At 50.8% G+C, this 565-nt stretch overlaps 1 protein-coding gene across 1 annotated transcript in view; it reads right to left on the bottom strand.

The window, feature by feature from the left end:
- The window catches only part of gch2 (GTP cyclohydrolase 2), a 3,620-nt gene extending 3,055 nt beyond the window's left edge, over window positions 1–565 (bottom strand). Inside the window, exon 1 of the mRNA XM_037691139.1 lies at window positions 208–565. Coding sequence (XP_037547067.1) covers window positions 208–493 — 286 coding nt within the window. The 5' untranslated portion in view covers window positions 494–565. The remainder of the gene's footprint in view (window positions 1–207) is intronic.

Below are 565 nucleotides of genomic sequence, written 5' to 3'. Positions count from 1 at the left end.
TAGATAGATAGATAGATAGATAGATAGATAGATAGATAGATGTGTTTTTCAGAAGAAGTTTTTAAGTCTTTTAAATTTAAAGATCTTATTTTAAGATTAAGTTAATCTGTTGGAGATTGGAACAAACTGATCTCCAGCTGCTTCCACAGATTGGGATTATAAATCCCTCCATCCATCACAGATTGGAGCAGAACGTGCAGAATTTACCGTCGATGGTCTCGTGGTAGCCCTTGGTGAGGAACTGGATGGCCTTGGCGGCGCGCAGCGGCGTGCGCAGCAGCCCCTCGCGGTCCGTGTCCTCCCCCAGGTGCCGCAGGATGCTGGTGTAGGCGGCCTCCAGCGCCGGGAGGCGGGACACGTCCTCGGACTCTTTGCGGGACGTCTCGTGCTTGCGGTGCGCGACGGCGGACTTCTTGGCGTCCATGATCTTGAGGTCGCCGAACGAGTTGTTGCAGAACTCCTCCACGGCCTCTGCGACCTTTCCGTTCATCATGATGCCTCTTTGGAGGAGAAGAAACAAAGTGAGGGTGAAGAAAGAGAAGACGATTGAAACAGATGAGTTTGA

The sequence above is a fragment of the Nematolebias whitei genome, chromosome 17 (genome assembly GCF_014905685.2).
Source record: "Nematolebias whitei isolate Nwh7 chromosome 17, NemWhi1, whole genome shotgun sequence".
NCBI classification, from domain to species: domain Eukaryota; kingdom Metazoa; phylum Chordata; class Actinopteri; order Cyprinodontiformes; family Rivulidae; genus Nematolebias; species Nematolebias whitei.
This window is presented reverse-complemented; position numbering and strand designations above follow the sequence as displayed.